General features: G+C 41.3%; 1 protein-coding gene across 1 annotated transcript in view; it reads right to left on the bottom strand.

Annotated features, from left to right (window-relative positions):
* Nucleotides 1–4,449: 4,449 nt before the first annotated feature.
* Nucleotides 4,450–20,899, bottom strand: part of LOC120558135 (dihydropyridine-sensitive L-type skeletal muscle calcium channel subunit alpha-1-like) — a 40,922-nt gene continuing 24,472 nt past the window's right edge. Inside the window, 16 exon segments of the mRNA XM_039799050.1 lie at nt 4,450–5,079; nt 6,977–7,122; nt 9,011–9,133; nt 9,854–9,984; nt 10,196–10,297; nt 12,167–12,269; nt 13,325–13,421; nt 13,559–13,686; nt 14,348–14,507; nt 15,094–15,185; nt 18,280–18,345; nt 18,431–18,556; nt 18,647–18,673; nt 19,082–19,129; nt 19,568–19,651; nt 20,773–20,883. Coding sequence (XP_039654984.1) covers nt 5,067–5,079; nt 6,977–7,122; nt 9,011–9,133; nt 9,854–9,984; nt 10,196–10,297; nt 12,167–12,269; nt 13,325–13,421; nt 13,559–13,686; nt 14,348–14,507; nt 15,094–15,185; nt 18,280–18,345; nt 18,431–18,556; nt 18,647–18,673; nt 19,082–19,129; nt 19,568–19,651; nt 20,773–20,883 — 1,557 coding nt within the window. The 3' untranslated portion in view covers nt 4,450–5,066.

Raw genomic sequence — 20,899 nt, 5'->3', positions numbered from 1 at the left:
CGGTGAGAGAAGGGGGGATGATGTGGCAGAAAAAAAAGGGGGGGGGGGCAATTGCAGGTTATTTCAGTCAAAGTGTACTCAGCTGTCACCAGTGCCCCTTTCAAGACACACACACACAGACACACACACACACACGTAACTGTCCAGCAGCATCTTCACATCTTACTAATCAAGGTTATAAAAGGTGTAGAGTTATAAAGTTTGTTTGTAAAATAAAACCGACCGTGATCTGTTTGCATTCACTGTTTCCATCTTTTTTCATTTACCTGTGTTGCTCCAACCATCTTTTTTTTTCTCGTTTTATAATTACTGTAACAAAGCAGAAAAACTCAAGGCAAACAGATTAAAGGAGACTTAAACTCTTTGAACACATTGTATACGAAACATAGGAAAATATATAGTTTTTTTTTCTTCTGGGTAATTCAAACAAATTCGCCTAAAGCCAAACTATAAAGTTACATTATTATCTTTTTTTTATAATTTTATGGCCATTATTTGTATAGGACAGCTGAAGACATGAAGGGGGAGAGAGAGGGGAATGACATACAGCAAAGGGCCGCAGGTCGGAGTCGAACCCTCGGCTGCTGCGTCGAGGAGTACACCTCTATATATGGGTGCGCACTGCTCAGCGAGGTGAGCTACCCAGGCAACCACATTATTATTTTATTATCTTATTTCTTCTTTAAAGAATGTTATCCTTATTTGAAGTGCAGCACTGAATGACCGTTTATGAAAACGTTCTTTTGCCTTTTTGCCGTTTTCAAAATGTTATTTGGGGCTGAATCAAATGTTTTATGGTCACGATTCATCTGGTAGCTGGTTGGCTTAGTTCCTGAAACGCCAATGGAGATATTAAACGGGGAAATCACTTCCGGAACCACAGCCGTTCAAAAAGTATGCGCTCTCTGTTGAGCTCTATGAGAGTGTAGTGCAGAACAGGCTTGTGCAAAATTCGGAATTTCAGAATTGGCCTCCATTCAATTCATGAATTGGAATTTGAATTGAATTGACTCCGCCCCACAGGAAGTTGAATTTGAATTTGAATGACAGGAAGTGGAATTAAATGAATTGCAATTCGAAGAAATTCCACACTGCCACAAATCAGAAAGAATGTATTAGGAAGGTTACTTTAGAAATTGCTTACTGTTATAAGTTACCCATTATAAATGTGGTTTGGATTACTTTATTTGGATTACTTTATCAATGCATTGATAAATATTTAATTTGATTAGTAACTAATTGAATTACACATTTTACCTCAGTAATACAACTAAATACAATTACATTAATTTTGTAATTTAATAACATAATTTCATTACACATTAACTAGTGACTCCTCAAGCCTGCATACATTTTGTTCCAAAATATAGATCACTAGATCAAGAGAACAAATATTTCTATTAATTCCACAATTGAAAAGAATTGTTTTCTTGATTTACAATAAGTAATAAGTAAAGTGTGCTTGCATGCTTTTAAACACATATCATATCCAGTGTTGGGGGTTACTCCTTACGAAGTTCAAGGGGCAGACACCGTCACCACATTTAAGAGTAAACTGAAAACCCTCCTCTTTAATAAAGCTTATAGTTAGGGAGTGAGGAGTTGCAGCGTCCGCCTAACCTGGCCCATCTGCTCCTCTTCGTAGTCATCAGTTTTATTTATTATATAATCAATAATATAGCGAAAGTAGAGGGAGGCAGGCCAGTACAGCCCGATCCGGTTGGGGAGAGTTCTAGCCTAACCAGGCACCTCTCTTTAACCTGCCTCTCTTAGTTATGCTATTATAATTCTAGACTGCCGGGGAAGTTCCTTCCTTCCTATGACACACTGAGCTGCTCTCTCATCTCCATCTCTGTTTCCACTTGTTTCCTTTTGTATGCATCCTGTCCCAGAAATGCTTGTTTCTAGCTCTGGGGAGTTTACTCCCCGGAGTCCTTATGTTTCTTCTTCGCAGAGCTATGCTCTGCGATTCTCTGCAATGCCCAGCTGCGTCCTGCTGCGTCCTGCTGCATCCTGCTGCGTCCTGCTGCGTCCTGCTGCGTCCGCCGCATCCACCCATGCTCTGCAGCGCCACGTTACATCCCGCAACGCCCTGCTGTGATGTTCATATGCACAGAGTAGTCAGGATCCGGTATAGGAGACTGCACTACTCAGTATGACACAATGTGCCCTGCTATGACATGAACTTCCACAATGACCTTCGAAGTCACTGTTCCATTATCTTTAATGTGACTATTATTGCCACTGTTCATCACACCCCCAACCGGCCCGTCAGACACCACCTACCAAGAGTCTGGGTCTGCCGAGGTTTCTTCCTAAAAGGGAGTTTCTCCTCGCCACTGTCGCAATAGCCACTGCTAATGCTTGCTCTTGGGGGAATTACTGTAATTGTTGGGGTTTTGGAATTTATAGAGTGTGGTCTAGACCTACTCTATCTGTAAAGTGTCTCGAGATAACTCTGTTATGATTTGATACTATAAATAAAATTGAATTGAATTGAATAATATAATCACATTTGGCTATAATTGAGTAATGTAACATTGATGTTACTGTTACTGTTGTGTTGTGAGCTGAAGGTGTGTTTAAGCCCTTTATAAGCTATATGCCAGGCTCTTGCTGTGTTGCACTACAGTAATGTAATGAGTAGAGTAATGAGTTACTATCCATAGAGAATAACAAGTAAGGTAATGCATTATGGGGTTAGGGTTAGGGTAAAAGTGAATAATGTGTATTACACATTCTTGAGTAGTGACCCCAATACTGATGATATCAAATATCAGTAGCATAATACCATCAAGAGATGGTTTTCAAAATAAAAGACTGTCTGCCTGTTAACTTACTTGTAGAGGCCTTTTGAAATGAAGTAGACTTGATGGAGCCACAGACTGGAGCACTGCAGTGCTTGCATATGGCTCTGTGGTTTCCAGGTGTTCTTGTTGGAATTGGTTCTTCAAAATGAACTAGTACAGATTACCTTTTAGGCCTGCTATTATTTTCCATGCCACTGTTATTACAGGTGTCAAATCTATATACATTTATAATCTGAAGTTGTAAGGGACTTCTGAAACTTAAAAAGTCCAGTGGTGACCATCAAATTGTGTAGAAAAGAAGCTTTCAAACAAATGTCCACCTCAAATTGTTTGGCAACCATTTTAAACACTTGGTTAAATTAAAGCATTCTGGGAAATGGAGTCATGTTCCATCATATTCCACATAACATTACATTTACAATAATTAAAAGTAAATAATTTGTTCTGTGACTATAGCTTTTAACATTCACTGCTGGGGGAAAACATTTCCTGAAAATGTAATCTGTACAAGTAGTTCAAACAAATATCAATTATAGAATATGTAATGCAATCAAATCTGACATATATTGTAAAGCTTAATTATTAAACACTTCACTTAAATTATGTATATGAATTTCTTTGAATATTTATTGAATTGCAATTCTGCTTCCTTTAATTCAAATTCGAATTGTAATTCTAGATCCTGTTTTTGACATCAATTCAAATTCAATTCAAAGTCAAGAATTGAACTGGAATTTAAGAGTCATTCTCAATTCAATTCTGAATTGTGCACAAGCCTAGTGCAGAATTATGTATTTTGGACTTTTTTAAGCACAGGTAGAGCACACCACAATGAACACCGAAGAACAGACACAATTCAAGTTATGTTTTGTTTGATATTTATTGCTATTATGCACACAAATATTTGAATATAATGTTTCTACATTAAATATTTAAAAAGAAAATTGCTTCTATTGGCAGCTTAAGAACCATATATTTCCTGCAGGAGTTGGTGGTAATCAAATATTGGGCAGAAACACAGCTCCAAATGACTGTTAATGCTAACATTGCTTTGCATTTGCTGCATGTGTTTATAAGGTGATAATGTGTGTCAAAAAAAAAAATCATTTCAATGCAGCTTTCCCTTGCATTATATCAACAGATCAAAACATCACAGACAACAGAATTTCTTTAAAGTGCTCATATTGTGCTTTTTGGCTTCTCCCTTTCCTTTACTGTGTTATATATCTTTTTGTGTGTATGTTATAGGTTTACAAAGTGAAAAAGCCCAAATTCCACCCCAAAGGGACTTACCATCTCCAACAGAAAACACTGTTCACAAACTGCTCCAAACAGCTCTGTTGTAGTCCAGCCTTCACTTCAGAGACAAACGTGGTCACTTTGTAACACACATTATAATGCTCACCTAGCTGCTAGCATGGCACACCCTCATACTCTGCAACTGACAAGCTAGCAGTACTTACCTAGGTACTGCACATGTGCAACTCCCAACAAAGATGTTACAGAAGTGAGAGGTCTCACTCTGTAGCTAATACACACAGGGTGAAAAGAGGAGCTGCAGCAATGTGCAGTACAAAAAAATATGGTGTTTTCTGAAAATTAAACCACATAAACCTATTCTGGTACAACCTCTAAATACAATTATGAACCTGAATATGAGCATAATATGAGCACTTTAAAAGTATGTAGTAAGATTTCCATTCTTCAATTATTCTGATATTTCGTTTAAAATAAATACCTTTCAATTAACGCTCCTGTTTTTATAGATGTGACAAAATAAGGGTAAGAAAAACAAAAGGACAAAAGAGTAAAGGTAAATCTTTCTGTGACAGGCAGTGTTTTCTTTAATACTTTATTTTTAAGTTTACCACTGAGGGTAATAAAGTACAAAGAAGAAAAAACAAGTCAATATCGATAGTTAAATAACTTGTTACAGGTTACTTTTACATTATTCCCAAAAGAGGAAAGAGACCAACAGAGTAAGTCCCAGCAGGACAGCAGAGAACAGATAAAGTCCTTATAGAATCCGTGTTAATCTCAGTCCATCCAGAACAGGCAGTATTTTTAATGCTCTACACTGGTTGCAAGTGGTGTTTTGGCAGGGTTGGCAGCCTTGGCAACCCCTTTCATCACAGTCTCTTCTTTGGATCTGTTGAGAAGCTCCTGCCATCTCCATTTTGCCAAAGTCAAAGGTCATGGCTCTGAAGAATTCTGACGGACATCAACGGTCACAGGCTGATTCTTCCAAAACTACTGTTATTGATAAAGGCTGAGAAAACAAAAGGAAGAAGAATGAAACAGCCATGTAATCTCAGTTTCAGGCAAACATGCAGGCCATTAAATTGGAATAAATCACGATTACAATAAGGAACAGTGTTGGCTTCATGTGGCGTCCTGGTGGCTGGATGGTTATGATGATATTTTTATTGTATTGCACATTGCTGCAGCTCCTCTTTTCACCCTGTGTGTTTAGTTCTCTGTTTTAGCTACAGAGTGAGACATCTCACTTCTGTTCCATCTATGCAATCACATAGCTGCAATGCCCCTGGTTCTACAGACCCAATCACAATGTTTGTTTACAATAACTTCCGGGTAGGAAAGTCCTGCGTCCCGGACGTACAATTAACAAATAACGGCGCTGAGCAAACGGGGGCCAAAAACAACTGGATACACTCTCATCTCCTTCATCTAAAATGCATGTTCGACGCTTTCATATGTCAACACTTTTCACTAACGTTAGCTTGGAGAGCTAATTTACCTGTTGGGCCACAGACTAAAGAAAAAGACACCACCCAAACCAGCAGTCAGTCTGACCGGTGGTGAGATGTTGCTGTTTGTAATGCTATATTTGGTTTATGAAAGATGCTAGCAAAGCAACACAGTTTAATGTGGAGTGACTGTGTCAGACTCCGTTTAAAGAATAGCCTTCTAAATGCTTGTCAGCAACGGGTCATATGGTAATTTGCTCTGATTAATTTGGCATGCAGATAGCACACCTGAGTCCTAATTTTGTTTTAAAGTGCTCATATTATGCTCATTTTCAGGTTCATAATTGTATTTAGAGGTTGTAACAGAAATGGTTTAAGTGGTGTAATTTTCAGAAAACACCATAAACAGTATTTGTTGTACTGCACATTGCTGCAGCTCCTCTTTTCACCCTGTGTGTTGAGCTCTCTATTTTAGCTACAGAGTGAGGCATCTCACTTCTGTTCCATCTCTGTTGGGAGTTGCACATGCTCAGTACCTAGGTAAGGTCTATTAGCCAGTCAGAAGCAGAGTATGAGGGTGTGCTATGCTAGCAGCTAGGCGAGCATTATAACGTGTGTTACAAAGTGACCACGTTTGTCTCTGAAGTGAAGGCTGGACTACAATAGAGCTGTTTGGAGCAGTTGGTAAACAGTGTTTTCTGTTGGAGATGGTAAGTCCCTTTGGGGTGGACTTTGGGCTTTTTCACTTTGTAAACCTATAACGTGCACAAAAAAGATATATGAAAGGGGGAAAGTCAAAAAGCATAATATGAGCACTTTAATTAAAACTCAACTCCTGGCAATTGCTCCATTGCTGCAGGTGTTCACCACTGTTTTGGAAGAAGGAAAAAAAAAAGTAACAGGTGAACTAGCTTTAAAAGTGAGTGCTGTGCAGTGGATAGACTTTAAAGTAGTAAGAAACTTAAAGTGTAAAGCCCAGTTCAGACCAACGATACACGACGAGACGAGTTGAAACTTGCAGCTACTTGCAACGCTCCGGTTCAGAAACCTGCCAGTTCACACAATGAGTCTCTGTACTTCCGTTCTAACTTCAGACTTTTCAGGCTTTTTTGTAGCTTAATATAATTTCTAGCATCTTTAAATATGAACGAGAATAGTGAGAATGAGATGCTTGCTACAGTTGCATTTCTAGAAGTGATGAAACGGTGAAAGCGTTTTATTTCTCTGATTCGCTGATTTGTTCGAACGCCTCTCCCTCTCTTCAGTCACTCTCTAGCTAGCTTGACCACACACCGTGCTTGTGGAGCCCAAAACTTTGCCATTTCGACCAGTTGATAGTTTGTAACATGGAAATAAAATGGATTATGGATGATTTTTTGTCTATAGTTTTGGTTTCGCCTCGTCGCAAATCTTTGGTCTGAACTGGGCGTACCCAAACACAAGCATGAGCACACAGACCTGTGACTTGCGTGGCTGTTGGTGATATTGTTGTTGACTCCTTCTGCCATCTGCAGTGGGCGCTGGCTAGCGGCCTGGGTAGCATCGGCTATCTCACTCTCCACAGAAAAAGGGTCAGAGTGGTTTCCAAAAAGACTACCTTGTCTCTGTTTAAGAGAAGAAAGCACAGCTATTGGGGGCTAAATGTACGTGAAATATGTCAAAAACATTACACATCAGTATTGGGACTGTCAGTGATAAATATATTTGCATCACATAGGGCTGGACGATCAATCGAAAACCGAATTGAAACCGAAGTTTAGAACCTCTAACCTACGTAATTTTCCCATGTCAGTTGTTTCGGTTTTGAATTCTGGTAAAATATTTCCCGCTGTGTGTGTTCATCTAGTTTCCGCTTAAAAACATACTGGCACGTTTGATCACGTGACTCCTGCCAACTCAGGCTGCATTTAAATTGCTACGTTTTGGTTTAAAACGTATATCTTTTGCTACGTTTACACCTCACATTCCCCCTGCTCTGGCGTTTCCGAGCCCAACATTTGAAACACTTCTGACCCCGTTTTGGATAGAATCTGCGGGTTTGTGTTGCAGTCTCAACGGCCGCAAACGGAAACCTTTGGCAACACCGACACTTACGCCAATGTTTTGCCACCTGGTTGGGTCTTATTGGTCTCATTCTCTGAGACTAATGGCGTTTTTCCACTACATGGTACCTGCTCGACTTAGCTCGACTCTACTCGCCTTTTTTGGTTTTCCATTATGAAAAAAAGTCCCTGGTACCTACCAACAGGTACTTTTTTTAGTACCACAGGGCTCCAGACTAACTTTTTGCCTTGGTTGCACTTGGTTAACTTTTTTATTTAGGTGCACCAGCACAAAATTTAGGTGCACCCAAACTGGTCGCACTCTGAGCCCTGTACCACCTCCGTCGAGGTTCCAAGCGAGCTGAGGCGATACCAAAAGGTGACGTGAAAACCTGCAGACTGCTGATTGGTCGGAGAGAATCGTCACAAATCTTATGTGTCATTCTTTTTATTGTATGATATGTTATATGATGTGTGTTTGAGTCCTGGTTCTGATGTGAAGCACTTTGGATACCTGTTGGTTACTGTAAAGTGCTATATAAATAAATGTAGATTGATTGATTGTTGATAATCACTGCGTCATCCTTGCTAGCGACAGATGGGGGTGTCCTGAACAAACTCACCATTTTTAAATAGTTTAGTGTTTTTTTTTTGCTGCCTCCAGCTTCTTTTGAAACAAAATGTGTCTTCTGGCAAAAAGCCACATGCCGAGAATCAAAAACAACACATCTTCTATGTTCTGTGTGTGTGTGTGTCGCGTTAGGTCGCTGCAGTTTCCTGCGGCGTCACTATGACGACCAGCCACGCTCGCCTCACGCATGAAGCGGTACTAAATCTACAATGGAAAAAGGAGGACAGGGCACCGAGGTGAGTCGAGCCGAGCTGAGTCGAGCAGGTACTATGTAGTGGAAAAACGCCATAAGGTACTAACGCTACAATGCCAACTACCAGCAATGGGCGGAGTATACATGCTGCCTCGTGTTTACTCTGGCACGTACATGCCCAGTATACCTGAATGTTGGTGAGATATGTGGTTTGGGCTTGTTAGTTTAAACAAAGATTTGTTCTTCTACTGGAGCTAAAAACACTTGTTTGAAGGATGATCGCTTTTGGCTCAAAACTCTGCTTGAAAACCAAAATGTAGCAATGTAAATGTATCCTGAGAAAAACGCAGTGCCCATCTTTCGGACACATTTGGGCTTCAGTAAAGACGACACCAAAGCAGTAAGGTTAGCCGACCAAAGGTAACTCTGAGCTGGTCGATCACCGTGAGGTCGCGACCATTTCAGCGGTCTTTACAGTTAGGTTTAACCAAAAAAACATTACCCTCATGCGGCGACGGCAGTTAAGTTTAGACACCAAATGACGAGGATGATTACGAACACCGGTTTCCTGGGTGAAAGTCTTCTTAACTTTTCCCTGGACATGAACTCATAGTCTGCCCTGTTACCCTGTAGATGCTCTCCCCAGCTTCGTCAACAGCTCGGTCAATCTCTTCTTCGGTCACAAGGTCTCCGGAGATGGCCCTGTGGAGCTCTGGAACGCCCTCCTCCTCGATGTTCCTCAACCCCGCCTGATGGACACAGAGAAGCATATGGTCGGGGAAGAAAACAAGAAGGAAACCCATTCAGGTCCGCCAAGCATGTGTGCATGTTTGAGACCATCATCTGCAGCTCAAAAATAATATGATTATTTTTCTGTATCTCTCTCTCTCTTCCCAACCGTTGGGTCTCTGTTATAGAGTGCGGTCTAGATCTACTATGTAAAGTGTCCTCTCTCCCATCATACTACATAAAGCTGTTGGTATTTTTTTGGATATTTAAATGTCTTAAATTATTTTTTTTTTTACAGTTTTACACTGAAACATCACTTCTATGCTAATTTAATGAACAGTACATTCTGTATTCTAGAGTATTATCATGTACTACACACTACACACACGCTGGTATTATCCTTACTATTGAAGATCTCTTTTCATGTCTCTAGAAAAGCTGTCGTAAAAGCTGTGTAATCCTGACCGGATAGCTTTTATCTTGGCATACATGGCACCGATGTTAGCTTGCAGGCTACCCAAGGCATTGTGTTGTTGTTTTTTCTTTTTTTGGGGGGATCCTTGTGATAATTAGCCTTTAGCCTTTCGGTTCTTTTCACCTTCCATCATTGTATTTAAATAATGAGATGGAAAAAAAGCATCCTAATTTTGAGGATAATAGTCACCCAAATGCCATAGTCCTCTGAAATGATCAAGATCAAGGAATGATTAACTACACATCACATACCATTAACTACTTACCTGTATCTCATGGGTGGCACTTTTCTTGGTGGGCCGGAAGCCATAGTACTCTTCCTGTCTCTTCTTCAATTTCCTGAAATAATCCTGAATTAGGAAAGTGGCATAGAACTTTCCCACTGTCACCTCATCATCTGTTTGAACACAAAAACGCATGTAAAGTGTGGAAAAGCCATGCTATTAAAATCCCCTGTACAGTGGCCATTTCAGAACACCTTAGACATATCAGGCTTTACATTAAATGGTAATGGAAAGATGTAAATAGAGGCATATGTGCAAGTTGAAAATGTTCAACTTGAGTGAAAAATGTGCACTTATCTCGAGGTTTCATAATGAAAAGCTAACCTCCTATAGGTGGGATGACTTGATCCAGAAGTTTCATACTGGTGCGCTTCCAGATCTTCTTGATAATACCCCTCAGCTCCTCGTTGGCTTGTTCAAAATTACCTGACCAATGAAAGAAGGATGATAACAAGATAAAGGGCGTTACTGAAATTCAAGACATTTCAAATTTAGATTGGTAAAATCCCTCAATAACCACTGTTAATGTAACAAAGCTACTAGTTTAACTGTATTTTCCAGTAGCGATTGTAGTATCTGGACTTCTAACGGACTTTTTATAAACTTTGTCTTAAGTTTTTGGTAACAAAGAAACTCGTATGAACTTTACTCTACTTTCAGAAGACACCTCTCTGGAAAACATCTGTGATGCATTATCAATGGCAGATTCCACTCCAAAATAAGGCCAGTTGGCTTGTAGCCATTGGTCAAAGTATTGTTTCCTCTCCCATCTATGTTACATTTGTTATAGAATATATACCACGTTCAAACAAAGAAAGCCAGAGTGACTTTTGAGAATCTGAGAAGCTGTCCTCTCCGAGCTCTGCAGGGCTTGTAACTGATGCTGAATTCTTTTGATGTAAATAAACCTTTATAATCAAGAAACAGTGTCGATGGATTCCTTTCCACACAGCAACGCAGCATCGCTACAAAATACACCACGCGGTCACATAGCGCAACTTTCAAAATCATGTTTCCAGTGATGTGGGGTTAGGAACCGAAACCTGGTTCCAAATTAGTAAAGATTCCGCGGTAACCGCAAAATCTTTTCAAATTTTGGTTCCAACTACACATGCTATTTCTTTTTGGATTGGACAGCGATACATTCTGTTTTGTTTAGACAGTATGGGCAAGATGAATATAAGTTGTGAGCACATGAGTCAGCCATGTGCCATGGACCGCAGGTTTTCTTCTCCGCTCCGATCGCAAACAGCTGTTTGCTGTCAGCGCAGCCGACAGCCGCCGTCTCTCTCACTCGCACACATTCGCTACACAGTACAAACACAGTTACACATATCATTCCAACCTGATCTCACACTAATGTTACTCTTAATTAAATCAAAATCAGTGGCAGTTTCACAGAATCGCAAAAAAATCTGTGATGGGCCCACGGACGAATTCCGTGAAATAAACACGGTCCCTTAAGTTAAGGAAAAGGTCGTGGGTGGGTTTACGTTTCCATGACACACGGGACAACAACGGGACGGTTGGGTTTAGGAAAACAATAACCAGACGCAGGACAATAACGGGGTGGTTGGGTTTAGGAAGAGAAGAAAGCGACGGTTGGGTTTAGGAAACGGGACACGCGGGACACGATCCCCGGGTGAAAGTCCTGTGTTGTTTGACCCATCCACCCCCCCAACCAACCTCCCTATGCGGCTTTTCAGGATTTCATACTACTCGCTACCGTAGTCGCTCTTAATGCTACGTCATCTTGTGGGCAGCACAGAGGCTCAGTGGTTCGAGTTTCTGCCTCGCAGCAAGAATGTTCTGGGTTCGAACCCAGGTCGTCCCAAGCCTTTCTGTGTAGAGTTTGCATGTTCTCCCCGTGCTTGTGTGGGTCCCCTCTGGGTTCTCTGGTTTCCTCCCACCATAAAGACATACATGCAACTAGGACTACAGTCCTACAGATTGGTTAACACTGGTGCATTTACAGAAATGTTGATTAATGTGCATTGTCCTAATCAAAATAAATAAATCTTTACATTGACATTGTTTTCCGTGGTGGTCTCACGGAATTTTCACCCATTCCGTGCCACCACCACATAATGGTCACCACATTTCACAGAATTCTGTGAGACCAGGCTGGTCATTCTCAACCCACTGGTATGTTTTTTCCACGATGCAATGAATGTTCTTTTGACCGATCATGCATGAAACTACGTGACCTTCTGGAAATGAGCTTGTATACATTTTAAACCCATATTCATATATTCATATAAATGACTACACACAAACATTGTTGATAACACAAACCTTCTGTCTTTATTTTCAGTGCAGTTCTAACCAGGGCAAACAGTGTGGCGTTGAAGGTGACTGTTCCATCACTGTTGAGAGGCATGTTCATGGAGACCAACCTCTGGAGAAACAAACACACACATGCAACATAATGGAAAAATGTTAATCATTTCTGGTTTTATAAATTAATTACAAGAAATATCTTTATTCTTTTGTTCAGTTTTCAGGTCATTTTCCCCTTGTAATTTAAAAAAAAGAAAAAACCTCATTGGTTGATATCAAGTTTTTATGTCGTTCCGCAATTGAGAGAGACAACTTTCAAATGCAGAATAAATACATATTTAAACATTTACACCACAATATAAAATAATTGAAAAAACAACAACAAAACATATCAAGGTTTGTACCACGCACTGTTACTTAGTTCAACTTTAGTTGAAAGAATTAGGTTAACCTTAAGTCAATTTTGTAAGCTACCTAGCTAGTCTCTGGCCAAATAAACAGATGCTTACTAGAAGCAAGTATTTAAATACATTTATGTTGGTGAAACTATACAAGACATTGCATAATCTCATTTGGTTTGATACACAAAGGCCTGCCTACTGAATTCACTATAAACAACTGAACTGGAAAAACCACATAGAGGCCTAGATCCTAAGTCTCTTATTTCTTCTCTACTTATTTCTCCTTGCTCCTTGCTTGAAACGAAAGTCGTTCTTTTCCACCTTCGTGAAGGCCGTCTCAAAGCTCTTATTCCTGCCACGTGGATGAAGGATGGATCTCTGAGGAGCTATGAGCTATGAGGGATCTCTGAAGAGCTATGAGCGAGGATACACTAGAGCAGCATTCGCGGAAGCCGTGCTGCTGTGAAAGCCGTTGCTAATGCTGCCAATACAGCTAAAGAGTGACGCTTCAGAGGAAATGACGTCTCATCCCTCTAAAAACACATTTCCTTGTTTCCTCTCTCCTCGCATTATATCCTCCATCTCTCCCGTGCTTCCTCAGTAGGACGGACTAGGCGCGAGGAATGTGCAAGTGAAGGAAACGGGGATGCAATTTAAGGACCTGGGACGTACCCATAGTCCTTACTCGCCATTATCTAACTGAAGAGCAAAATACTTGATTACATTAGGATTGCTATGTGACACCACACATCAGCCTGAAGTTTTCTCTCACCTTGCAGGCGATACGATGAGGACAAAACTTGCCAAAACCCAGAGGAGGAGGTATTCTTCGTAGGAGTGTGACCACATCAAGGTGCTTAATACGGCCCCTGTACGAAAGAATACAAAATAATGAATTGGGAATACTTCTATCTAAATATACATTGGGAATTTTTCTTGATTCCTCCTATTTAAGAGAAGAGAGAATAAGATACACACACACACACACAAACACACACACACTTACGTAGCCTCAGGATCATACTCTGCCCATATTTTCTTGAACTCATCCAAGTGCTGTGGTCCAAGGATAGACCAATCTCGAGTCAAGTAGTCAAAGTTATCCATGATGACAGCCACAAATAGGTTGATAATCTGTGAACAATAGAGGCAATACATATATGTAAGTATGATTCACGTCATGTCATTCATGTCCTGTTTAAATGATGTTATTGAAGTCCCGCCCATTCACCTGCCCGACCAGGTACGAGTCATTCACAACTGTCAATCATGACGTTTTAGCATCAAATTACTAATAAAAACCAAACTGAAAAATGAACACTAGTATCTCAAGTGGCTTTAAAAGTAGTGCACATAGCTGCTGTAAATTGGAAACAAATCTTCGAGGACCCCCCTAAGTTTGGGAAGAGCCCCAAATGTTTACAATGTCTGGCTCCGCTCCTGGCTAGAATGTAATAGGAGTGCATACGTTAATCTTTCAGATCTTTATTTGATAGTAGATTGATTAAATTTCACGTGTTCGATCACAATCTTAACAACCAACCAACTGATCGATGATTAATCATTATCATCCCTAGTTTGGTCTCTGGAGACACTGTACTGCTTTCCCTGTCAGGCACAAATTACACATTAGATCGCTCTTGAGCGTGAGTGAAATGCGAGCCATCACGCAGGTGGTGCAAACAGCTGAATTTTTGAATATGTGAAGGCAGTGTTATGAAGCTGAAATGTGAAACTGAAGTTTTAGGGTGCTCTTTAATGTGTGTTGAGAGTGTGTGAATGTGTGTTGTTTTACCAGAAAGGCACAGAGCATGTAGAAACTCATGAAGTAGATGATGGCAAAGTTGGATCCACAGGTGTACTCTTCCCCAGGTAAGTAGTCCGACTTGGGATCACACTTCTTGCCGTACATACACGCTAACATCACTTCATGCCATGCCTCCCCTGTAGCACATCTGCACAACAAAGAAAATACTTCATCTAAAGCAGTGCTCTCTTGATTTGGATCGTGCAACAAGGCAGGCCTGCTTTGTGCTCTTCTTTCCTACCATGAGTTTTGCTTTTTAGCTACCTCGTATATAGTCTGGATCAACGGAATATGTCCAGGATAACTGCCTGATGTCCCTCACCTCTGTGTGGCTCCCTGTGTGTTGACGTTCTCAAAATTCCTTTGCTTCAGGAAACAAACAACCTTCGAGGTAGCAAGCTACACGCTGAAAATGGCAAGTTTTTAAGAATATTTGGACCGTGCAACAAGGCAGGTCTGCTTGGTTCTTTCAGGGAATGATTGTAAAGATTTACAAATAATATGTTTAGGGCATTTACTCTCTAGAGGGGAGGTTCTAGGAACGATTGGTGGGATTGCTGTGGACAAATTACACACGGCGATACACTGCTTTGTACATGGGAACCAATAAAAGGTTTAATTCAATAACAAGTCATTTACCTATTTACAACAGATGTTTTCTGGACGTAGCTGTGCTGTTAGAGTTGTTTGATGGATTTTTCTGTAGCCTTAAAAGAGGAAGACAGACCACCAACCTGAATAACAGCAGCACAGCCTGTAGGAATGTCTGGAAGTTGTTGTTTCTGTTGACGTATGTGCCGTCTACCAATGCAATTTTACCAAATATCTGCAGAAAAAATTATTATTAGTTATGTTAGCGTGATGGTTTGCACTGGGTGGTCTTAGCCCTCATGTGATCCATTACAATCATGACATGTACAAACTTGGAGGGTATAATCCTGCTTATACCATGGCCTTTTGCCATGAAATTGTCATATTTAAAGGTATAGTGGAGGATTTTCTTTTTCCGGGTGGATCATCAAGACTATTGGTCCCCCTAGTTGTCAATCATTCTGGTGATATGTGTACGTAAGGCCGTCGTACGTGCTCGTCCCTAGCTTTCAGGTGTATATGTGTGGTGAGCTTGAGCTACGGTTTCAGCCATTCATCCGTTCTCACTGTGTTTTTTCAAACTGTCTGAGGGTCGCAAGAGAAAAAGTGTCTACGAATTGTATGACAAGAAGAGAAAGGCCTCTGAAGAAAGAAACAAGACCAGAGTGTTTTTGGGAGAATATTTCACACGCTGGCGTGCGCTAAAAGCTATGATTAGCGATGCTAGCCGTGGCACAAGTCACGCACCGCGCACACACGGTAAACATCTCAATTTGTGAAAAAGTGCAAATATTCTTTTGGAAAGTAGGCTTGTATGAGCCATGCCGACAGCAACTTGTAAACAGTGCACTCTCATGTACACGTTTAATAGGCGTTCCCTCTCGGGAGCCAACCCAGTCTCACGGCACGTTCAATAGATTAAGAATAACGTGTACATTTACACGAACTGCCATGAGACTGGGCTGGGGGAGCAGGTAGAGTGTTGCGCATGTGCATTTTTTCAAAAAGTAGAGAGGGCGGTTCTTTTCTAAAATTCGGGAAAATCCTCCACTATACCTTTAATAAAAAAATAAATAATTTTGATCTCTCTTTTCTGTTCATAAAATAATCATTAAAAATACAATATACATGAAACACGGTTCCTGAGACTCTGAATTTCTGTTGTTTGCCTTGCTTGTAAACATCTAGCTAAACAGGTTAGGTTCACCATGCTGCTCTGAGTTTTAAAATCCTGACAGGGAAATAGAAATTAAGTGATTGCTTACACTCTCATGAAGAGAACAGAATGCTGCTTTCTGCTACACAATCATTTTAAAACCATTTCTCCAGCGGTTGGCCAATATTATTAAGATCTTTTCTTTCTCTTTCTAACGTTAATTTGACGTCCAGATTCACACAACCATTAGTCTGGATCAACGGAAGTACATTTCAAATATAATGCCTGACATCCGGCCAGGCTTTGCCCCTCGCCTTACACTCTGTGGGCCCTATCTTGCACTCGGCGCAATTACCTTTGTACACCGACGCATGTATCATTCCTATTTTGCACCCGACACACAGCGGACTTTTCCCTCCACAGACGCACGTCGGTAAATTAGGGAATGTATTCTTTCCCGGGGGTTCCAGCGAAAAAGTGAGGCGCAAACGTTACTTTGTGCTATTCTGCAGTTTCAGAAAACAATTCCGCCATTGACCAGGAAAAACCTGGTCTAAAGTCAGTGGCGTGCGTTATTCAGATGCTATTTTAGGGCGCATGCTTGGCCATAATGTAGCGTGTGCACAACGCCACATAACTCTCTCTCATCTAAATGGATGCAGCAGTTCCCATTTTTGCAAACCATACATAATTACAAAGGAAAATATTACTGAAAATGCGCTTCATGTGTTTGGATAGGTCAGGAGGCATTTTACAGTACAGTCCTCAAAAAGTCGCAGCATTCTTTGTGGCTTGTTGTGTTTTACACAACATTTCCATGAATCATGGATGTGTTGATGACATAAATGAGGAAATATTAGAGGACTTAAGGAGACGTGGTGTTGAACTCCGGCGGAATCTGGTCCGGGAGTAATGCGCGATGCGCTCCTGGTGGAGCGGGTGGACGGAGATGGAGTGGGGGGGAGGAGGAAGGGGCACAACAGGAGCAGGTGGTGCGTTTGGAGGCCCACGCTCCATGGCTGCAGCAATCCTCTCCAGACTTGAGGAGATGCGCCCGAGAGGCCGCAGCAACATCGCCACCCGGACAAGACGGGCATTTATTACTTTGCCTCATCTCGCGACCGGTAGCTCCGCTGGCGCTCCCGGCAAATCCCCGTCATAATAGCAAACCCGCATCCGGAACAAGCCCGCTCTTAAAGGGAATGTGAGATGACGCTCTGATTGGTTTATTGTACGTTACGCCCAAACCACACCTAGCTACTTCAGACCAACCCATTTTAGATTTGCGTCGGGCGCAAGAGTCATTTATCCCGCCGGTATAATAGCAACAGCGCCCAAGATCCGCCCACAAAGCTACTTGCGTTTTGCGTTTCATACTTGCGTTTCAGATCGTTAAAATAGGGCCCTATGTGTGTTGCCGTTCTCCAAATCCGTTCACTTCGGGAAACAACAACAAACTTAAAGCTAGCGAGCTACACGCTGAAAATGGCAAGTTTTGAAGAACATTTGGATTGTTCAACGAGGCAGGTCTGCTTGGTTCTTTTGGGGAATTATTGTAAAGATTTACAAAGAATATATTTACGGCATTTACTCTAACTTGGACATTTTGGGACTGATTGGTGGAGATTGCTGTGGAAGAAGTACACATGGCAATACACTGGTAAGAGCTAATGAGGTTTAACCATGTATCAGCTAATTTAAATAGCTCACGTTATTGTACTGTGTGATCAGTTAACTTCATTTAATATTGTATGTAGCGTTTTCTTTTGCGGGGTGCAAATGTTCCACCAAAACAAGTTCCTTCCCGAGACTATTTTGCAGAGTCACCGTTGCTGCATCCAGAGCTTAGCGCCGGCCAAGAGAATTGTGATTGGTTAAAAGAAATGAAAACAACCCAGAGTGTTTTTTTTTCTCCTATCCTAGAATGTATGTGTGGTGTAGCCAGAACTTACTCCACAACGCTATCGAGACAGGTCTGGCAATGCAAGACTAACAAATATCAACAGATTTTAAATTACACTTGCATCGTTCATAATGACAAGCTATTTATCCTTTCCGATGTTGATCTTTAGCTTAGCCTCACTGTTACTGTTAATACTCGGTGGCCATGATATGAATATCAATGGGTGGTGTGTGTGTGTGTGTGTGTGTGTGTGTGTGTGTGTGTGTGTACCTGCATTCCAACCACAGCGTATATAAAGAACAGCATGAGAATGAGCAGGGCCACGTATGGAAGAGCCTGCAACACAACAACCAATGGCGCCGTCAGACAGACATAGTAATTCTAAACCACAGGCTGATTTTTGCTGAGAGATGATACTGACCTGAAGGGATTTGATGAAGGTCCACAGAAGATTCCGTATCCCCTCAGAGCGATTCAAAAGTTTCACTAGACGCATGACACGAAACAGTCTGAAGAATGTGACTGATACGCTCATGTTCTCAGAAGACTTGTCAGAGAGAGGACAAATTGGTCATTACATTGTGCCAACTCCGGAACTCCACCAAACTCAAATCCAAGAAAAGTTAAAGCAACTCACCGCAATTGCTTGCATGGGATCCACTGCCTGCAGAAACAAATATATTGTTTTTCTACTGCTGCCCTCTGACAAATGGCTTTAACACACACGTTTTGCTACGTACATCCATTTTTCTTGAACTGTTGTAATGGTCACCTTCACCAAACTTTGTTAATTTTAACACAACCACATCTGATAATTTCATAAAGGAAACTTTTGAGAAGCAGAACAAGTGTGAGCTTCTTCAAAACAAAATAAGATATTCTTTTGAGCATGCAGGTGTTATTAGTGCTGAACAAAAGCTAGAAAGAATTATTCCCAGTGCCCAGTCAAGTGAAGATTAACTTAATTCATGCATATTTCTGCCCAGTGGTTTCATTTCAGTCTAATTCCTGTTGAGGCAAATTTCATGCAACATGTAAATGTCATGCAAAACTGAAGCAGGTGAATAGTTACAGTGCAGCCGTGGAGACAGTAAAGTCCTCCAGAGGAGGCCAGTGCTGCCTGTTGGGGGGAAACACAAGTCAAGAAGTGATGTCAGAGAGGAAAGAAAGAGAGCTTTCTGCCGTAAAGGTGTCTGTGGCAAAAAATAATGACAATGAGAGATAAAGGCATGAACAGGGAAAGCAGAGAAGGAAAACATTTAATTTCACCATTCATAAAACAAAAGGTGAACATGTATGCACTATATACTGCATGGATACTCAAGTTTATCTGGATGTATTCTGAAGACTTTCGACAAATATGTACAGTTTTGTGGTTACGATTCGAGTAAATTAGTCAAATGGCAATGCAATGCCCCCAAATCTATGCATGTTTAAATATGTGAAAGTATGTGTAACGTTTGTGTGTGTGTGTGTGTGTGTGTGTGAGAGGGAGAGAGAGAGAGAGAGAGAGAGAGAGAAAAGAAAGAGAGAGAGAGAGCAGGGCAATGGTACTCACATCAATTTCACTCAACATCACGTCCACGACACTTCCAATGACGATGACAAAGTCAAAGACGTTCCATGGGTCTCCAAAATAACCCTTTGAAAATACGAGAGATGTATGGATGTCACTCGCCATGATACTTCACTTGTGAATGCATGCATGTCCATTTGTGACTTCAGGTTAATAAAGAAATGAAAGAAATGAAAATACACTGTTTTAGCAGTACTGCACGAGTCATGATAATGTGAAAAGAGGTACACTTAAAAAAGTATGCATGTGTATGTGGTCTGAATAACCTTTTGTGTTTGTGTGTGTGAGGTTTACATAAATGTATGTTTGTTGTCACTGTAAATTTGCGTTTTATGGATCACAGCAGTTTAACTTTTTTTTGGTAAATCACTAAATCACTGTTTACCTGATCAACACATTCTCACTACCAACTCGTCAAATACTGATGCTTGCGAACCCCCTTTTGGTGTTATTTTTCACCGCACAGGGTAAAACCACTTAGGGTTAGGAATAGATTGTGGGTGGGGTTACAAAATGTACGTTTAAAGGTGCACTATGAGTTCCTGCGTGGTGTCAGCGTGATTTCATTTTTTTCTCTAATCATAGGCATCTCTCCTTGATCCGCTAGCTGCCTGCCCCCTGAACACACCGTGAAAAAGCCCGGTCTCGGGAGACAACACAGGGGTCATAAACGTCAAACAAACACTAGGGGGCACAGGCTGTGCACCAAAATACAACAAACAACTCCAGCCAATCACCGACAAGATGGTTGGGGGAGGGGGTGGGGGTTAGTGACAGTTAGTCAGTTAGTCATGACCGTTACGGAAACATGAGGGGAGGGGCGAGCTTGCTCTGTTTTGTTTGGAATTTACTTGGAATGTCAACAGAAGTGACCATGCAGGAACTCACAGTGCACCTTTAACTGGCACGCAGAACAAGAATGGGACACAAACGCCAGTCTCCTCGTTCCCCCGTCCCAACATGCCTCTATATGTCGTCGCTCTTCATACTACGTCATCTTACAGCGCAGGGGTCGAGCTACTGCTATGCCCAGTGTGTTCCATACAGACAGTTAAAGGGTGCTTTGTGCGTCGGTATCTGACGCTGAGAGCCACTGACCCAAGCGTCAGTATTTGACGGGTTGAGAGTGAGAACGGGTAAGCGTGATGTATTTGGAAAATGTAATAATACGTTCAATTTTAACAAACCTTTGCTTTGAAGGCCATGAGTTTAAGGATCATCTCCACAGTGAAGAGCACAGTGAAAATCACGTTGAGCATGTCAGACAGGTGAGTGACGTGAGCCGACTGGTTACAGTGCTGTGGGTTAAGGAAG

The sequence above is a fragment of the Perca fluviatilis genome, chromosome 4 (assembly GCF_010015445.1).
Source record: "Perca fluviatilis chromosome 4, GENO_Pfluv_1.0, whole genome shotgun sequence".
Taxonomy (NCBI): domain Eukaryota; kingdom Metazoa; phylum Chordata; class Actinopteri; order Perciformes; family Percidae; genus Perca; species Perca fluviatilis.
Note: the sequence above shows the minus strand (reverse complement) of the source record. Positions and strands in the feature narration are given on the sequence as shown.